Here is a 6089-nt window from a genome sequence, read left to right as displayed (position 1 = left end):
GGCCCTGCCTGTGATCATCGATGAACCTGCTAATATAATCAAGAAAAGATCTGATCTTCCATCGAGCGGCAGACTTTACTTGAGATTTGATGCGAACAAACACAATTGCTTGCTCAAAAATAGTAATAGAAAATTCGGAAATGTGCCAGAAAAGAACCTTTCCCAATCAATGGCACAATAACGGAACTGTCGGCAGTGCGAAAAATAATCCTTTAAAAAAATATGTATTCAGCCAGGAGCTCAACGAAAGCCAAAACACTAATGACACGGAAATGTGATATTTGTAGAGCCACTCAGTTTAGCTTTTCTTTTATGACAGCGTAACAAAATGAACTCATTATAGTGACAGTATTCTTCCTATCAAATATTAAAATGCAATGAGTCATTTAATTCAAATATACTGACAGAGAATCTAATACGAAATTAAATAAGCTTTTTATGACACTGCATATATTTCACTCAGATTTCTAAAATATAGGGCAATGCATTTGAATGAATGTTTTAAAAGGAAAAAAACATTTATTATTATTCATATGCATGTAAAACTATGGCCCTACGTAACCTATTCCAATAAAAAAAAACAGTTAGTGTTTCAAGGACCTTAATGGTGCCAAATACTAATTGTTATTCAAGATTAAATAAAATCTAAAGTAAATATATAGGGCTGTTGACTACCCACATTGTTTCATGTTTATCAAGGGCTTTTATTAGTCCGGTATAACTAAACATTTTCTGCAAATTGTAACATCGGTGTATCGCTTAACATAAACAGCAGGGCGAAACTATACTAAGTTACTGTTTGTGGTGTTTCCCCACAAATATCTTTAATTCGCGCTTTACATTGAAATTGACCCTGGCTTTGAGGGGGGTGTTCTTTTTTTTCAAGCAGAAGACAAAAAGAAGCTGGTGATTGACTATTTCCTGGAGGGAGGTACCATTGACATCATTTCAAGTGTTTGGAGTCCGGTTTGGACTCGCTTCAATTGCTGCGTCGTTCGTCCGTAGACCGGTTTCAGAACCCGACCTGAAATGGATTCCCACTGAATACGGATCAGAAGTTACTGCAACGCTCTGCTTTTATTATCAGAGAAACCAAACCTGAGGAGGTTAACCGCATTTGTTTCAGGTATGGAAAGCAAATAATTTTAGTTGCACGAGTAGCCAAATCTAAATGCCTCATTTGGCCGTCTGGTCTCTATGGACCTCATTGCAACATTACGTTTGTTAATTTGTAAATGTTGTTTTTCTCCCCTGCTTTAAGTGAAGAAGCGCGCACAGCAATTTTTGCTTGAACTGTTCTGTTAACCTTTTGTTCAATCATACAATCAAATCAGAGTAAATCTCGCACGGGCGGCGGATCTTTGGTGTTTGCCATTCGTGTTTGGTGCTTAGCTATTGACGCCGTGAAACAATTGAAGTTCGAAATAAAATCATAAAGGCCCCGAAACGTGTTTTCTCTCTCATTTTTTTTCCAACGAATTCCACGTAGTTCATAAGTGGTTTAAAGTACAAGTACTAGTTTGCGTACTTAAACTCGCCATCCTCTCTAGAGTCACTTTAAATATTGCATGCCCACTATATTGTGAAATGTAAAAAGGATTTCAAACTTACCACCATAATGAGTTATTTTGTTTGCATTTTAAAATTCTTTTGCTAATAATGGTTCATTTATAGGATATTGGATTTAAATTCTAAATATGTAGTATGAGCTTGGTTATTAATGTTGCATTACTAAATTCCTGAGGCATATACGGTCTTAATCATAGGGGTAAATTAATAAAGGAGTGACCTTAAACCTATAAATCTTGAGCTTATGCGCATGATGTCTAGGTCTAAAATTATGAATTGTTTGTTAGGCTTTGTACATAATTAGCATTATGATCAGATCAATTTTTGATCCTGATTTTTTTTTGTCCTTAGTTCAGATTTCTTTTTTCTAAGCTAAGGGTTTTAATACTTAGAATTTGTGCTTAGTTTTTGTGGTGTATTCCTGAACAACCAAACTTCATGAGTGATACATTTACAAATTATCATACGGGGATGGATGTTACATTTCATATGATGATCCATTTGATTGTGGAACAGTAATGGCCTAATAATATCATTTAATCTATTTTCTTTTTAAATACTTTAATGTAGATTACATAGCTCTCCATAAGACTGGAGTTTTCTGATGTTTGCATATGTGATGGTCACACTATACCCAGTATATTAATGTCAGTGTTCACTAGTCTTCTGTGCCCATCTTGCACACTCAGGTATTTTCATCTTATTTCCTTCAATTTCAGAAATGATTCAGAGGAATGAAGTGGTGCTCTTTGTCCTGGGGGAGCTGCAGGAGGCCACGGAGTGTGAGGGCCTGGACTCGCTGGTCAGGGTGGCCCAGGAAGTAGAGCGAGCTCTGGCCACATTTCATCTCCCCACGACCCTCTGTGAGGAGTTCCAGGGCAAGGTGGAACTGGACCAGGTTGCCCACTGCCTCTATCCTGGGGATGCCCCCAAAGACATGGTGCCGCTGGCCTGCAAAGGGGAGGGGAACCTTCTGTTTGATGCAGCCAGCATGCTGCTCTTGGGAAATACAACCCTCAGTCTGGAGTTGCAAGTGAGGACTGTTGTGGAGATGCTGCTTTGGAAGAGGTACTACCTGAATGGGATGATAGACTCCAAGGTGATGCTCCAGGCCGCTCGCTTTTCCCTGTGCACAGAGGAGTCTGTAGAGATGCTCAACCTGCCAATGGCTGTCCTGGAGGCCATATTTGATGCAGATGTGAAAGCTTCCTGTTTCCCAGGCTCCTTTGCCAACATGTGGCACATATACGCCCTGGCATCTGTCCTCAAGTGCAACATCTACTCCATCTACCCAATGTACAACCTGAAGATTCGGCCATACTTCAACCGCCTCATCCGCCCCAGGGCCTTGCCCCAGTATTCCAGTCATATGACCCTCCATATCATGTGGTCAGGGGAGCTAGAGTCTATTTCTGTATTCAAGCCCCATCATTTTGTGGCTTTGGTCCAGCTGTCTGACCTTCAGAAGGGAAGCTGTAATGATGAACATCAAGGTCTGCCGTTAAAGACTTTGGAGCTTTTGAATCAGGACCCTCAACTCTCTTACTCCAGCCTCAAGGACCGGTACAACATCACAAAAAGTACCTTCTACAGGTGGAAGAGGCAAACCCAGGAACATCGGAAAAAAGCGGCAGCCAGGTATGAAGCCAAACATTTCCTCCAAGTATGTTACACAGAGGGAAAGCTCTTACCTCTTCATCAGTTCAAGGAGTTCTTCCCTGATATATCTCGCTCAACATATTACGCCTGGAAGCACGAGCTGCAAGCGTCAGGTGGTTGCTTCTCAATGACGGTGAACGGTGAAGAAGTGGGATCTGGGGAAAGTTTTGAGCAGAACTCCTGGCCATCCCCTGAAGGAAGCACCAAGACCCGCTGTGACGGTTTTTCTGGCCTAGTGAATCAGTCGGGCGAGAAGGTCGGAGCGGATCGAGCTCAAAACCTTGCTTTCATGCAAGAGGCAAAGAGATGCCTGCAGAACTGCATTGCTGTTAACACCTCCTTTCCATACAGGAATTTCAAGAGGAGTTTCCCTGGCATCTCAAGGTCCACGTACTACAATTGGAGGAGAGAGGCAATGCAGGCCAATCCTGGCTTCAAGGATTCGTTGGGAAGCAGCGAAGATGGCTCTGATGCTGACCCTACGCAGCACGATGCCCAGTGGACCAGCACCCCAAGGGTGAAGGTGTGCAGACAAAATCACAAGAGCTTTCAGACCTGCTACCTTCGAAAGAAGAAACTGAGGGACGAGGCCAAGAAACGAGCCCAGAGGTCAAAGATGACCTTTGCCAAGTTCAAGCTCAAGTACCCCTCTGTTTCATCCTTCTCTTATTGGAAATGGAAGAAGGGTCTCGGCCATAAGAAGGTGGCCAAAGAGCCTGTGACCTCAGCATCTGATTGGTCTGAAGTCTCAAATGACCCGAAGGTGCCATCAATGGAGTCGAATGCTCTTCCATTTGAGAAGAATGTAGAGCATTTGAATGGTCACACCTTGAGCCCTTATAATGTCACCTTGTCAGGGTACACTTTCCCAGAGAAGCATGCAGAAGAGCAGATGTTTGTCATGGATGTGGTGGCCTTGGCTAACTTCAAGGCTAAAGCCAAGCTGTTCCTGCAGCAGCGTTTCGAGGAGAAGTCCTTCCCCACCTTCAAAGAGTTCAGGTCTTACTTTCCTCTCACCCCCCGTTCCACCTACTACATGTGGAAGAGAGCATTGCACCATGGGCTTCCACTAGTTCATGGCTGATTGGTGGGTTGGGTTGGGGGGTGGGGTGGGTTGAGCTGGCAGTAAGTCTTAAAGGTTTTTTTTTTTTTTTTAAAGCTACTTTTTTGGTAATAGCCTCAAGTAGGAGAAGACAAGCTTTTTCATGGGTCAGTTCAGCTGCAATGGGCAGTCTCTTTGGAGTCAGGCATCCAAGTGAAGTCTGAAAATATCTAATTGCAGTTTCAGCATCTTAAGTAGCTCTTCACCTATTCAGTGTTGCTTTCAACATGTCGAAATTTGCATGTGTTTGAAACAAGACCCTGACTCCACTTAAGACGTCCTGATGCCCTCTGGGCAAAAAGCAGTTTCAACTAGATAATGAAGGGTTGTCTTTGGAAATCCGGCTTTCTAAAATCCCTTTTGTCAATTCCAAAGTGGTGGGTCTGAAATCCCCTCCAACTCCTTCCATCCCCGTACCTTCTGGGTCTGACCTGCCTTCATTGCTTGTTGGCTGGATGCAATCAAAAATCAAATTCATTGAAGTTTTGTTCCCTATGTGCAGATCATGTTACAATTCCCATTAGTGTAAAGGAGAAAATGCCACCCCCCCCCCCCCCCCAAAAAAATGTTTTTGTTACACTTCACTGAAAGTTTAAAGGGCAAAATCGTTTCTCTGTTCACTGGGACTTGAGTACTTATTTCCTTACCTGTTTTGGGGAATTTCCTTGGAATGTTTTGGTGAAAATTGAGTACTATGAATGTATACCTGCTTTCTGAATGTTACTCTTCCCTTCCCCCGTGTGGAGAACGGTACTAAAGCTGTGTTAAAGGGGTACTTTTCTTTCCTAAAACCTTGTTTCCTTGAGTTTGAAGGCTTTGTAAGTATCACACAAGTTGAAATTGGCAGGAATGAAAAGGGGCTTTGCTGTGTTTATGCTTTTGATGACTATTTGTGCCATTCCTAAATTCTGGGTCCTGTTAGGAGACAAAGCAGATGTATGTATATATTGCACTAAGAATTTCTCTTGATGCGAGAAATGCGGAGCATGTGGTTATGTTTGCTGTTCGATCTTTATCTTTTTAGAATTCGCTCCATGATGTTTATTTCCCATCTGAGAAATGCGTCCACTATTCAGGGTTATATTAGTCCAAAAGATGATGTAAAATATATTTTTCTATTTTAATTTTCTGAAAATCCTCAAGCTTGTTTCTTTTCTCTCTGACTTTGATTTAGGGATACCTCAGTCATATGGGACATTTTATTTGATTTTATATTGAATTATGTTATAAGCTCCAGGATTCTATGTGAAGAACATCCTTCTCCCCCAAGACATTAGGTAACATTAAGTAAATGGTTTCCTGTTTTTTGGATTGTTCCTACTCTGAATCACTTTATTCTTGTATTTTTTTTCACTTGGTTTGTGCATGACCAAAATGAACAGTGTAAATATATCTATTTTCAGTGGAATGCGGAAAATGATTTTCATTGTGAAACCAGGAAATCAATAAACTGTCCACTTAAGTTGTCTTGTACTGTGATGTCCTTATAGAGAGTGTTCTTCCGTGACTCAGCAGAGGACATTTTGTACACTAATTCTGTTACACATGAAGGGGAAGGATATTAATTGCTGCTAATGTATAGTTTAGGGCAGTGATTCTCGACCTATTTTGTTCCACCACCAAATTTTTAACCTGTCACGACCATATATAGCAGTGTTTCCCAACCCTGTCCACGTGTTTTGGCCCTTCCCAGCTCTCTGCCAGATTTACTGCTTTACTATATAACGGTGTGTCCCAATCCAGTCCTTGGGGACCCGCA

At 41.7% G+C, this 6089-nt stretch overlaps 1 protein-coding gene across 1 annotated transcript; it reads left to right on the top strand.

The window, feature by feature from the left end:
* Positions 1 to 846: 846 nt before the first annotated feature.
* On the top strand, positions 847 to 4886 carry vrtn (vertebrae development associated). The gene is made up of 2 exons (XM_023802187.2): positions 847 to 1126; positions 2289 to 4886. The coding sequence occupies exon 2, from the start codon at positions 2291 to 2293 to the stop codon at positions 4310 to 4312; it is 2022 nt and encodes a 673-aa protein (XP_023657955.1). The 5' UTR covers positions 847 to 1126; positions 2289 to 2290; the 3' UTR covers positions 4313 to 4886.
* The last annotated feature ends 1203 nt before the right edge of the window (positions 4887 to 6089 follow it).

Source organism: Paramormyrops kingsleyae, chromosome 14 (assembly GCF_048594095.1).
Source record: "Paramormyrops kingsleyae isolate MSU_618 chromosome 14, PKINGS_0.4, whole genome shotgun sequence".
NCBI classification, from domain to species: Eukaryota; Metazoa; Chordata; class Actinopteri; order Osteoglossiformes; family Mormyridae; genus Paramormyrops; species Paramormyrops kingsleyae.
This window is presented reverse-complemented; position numbering and strand designations above follow the sequence as displayed.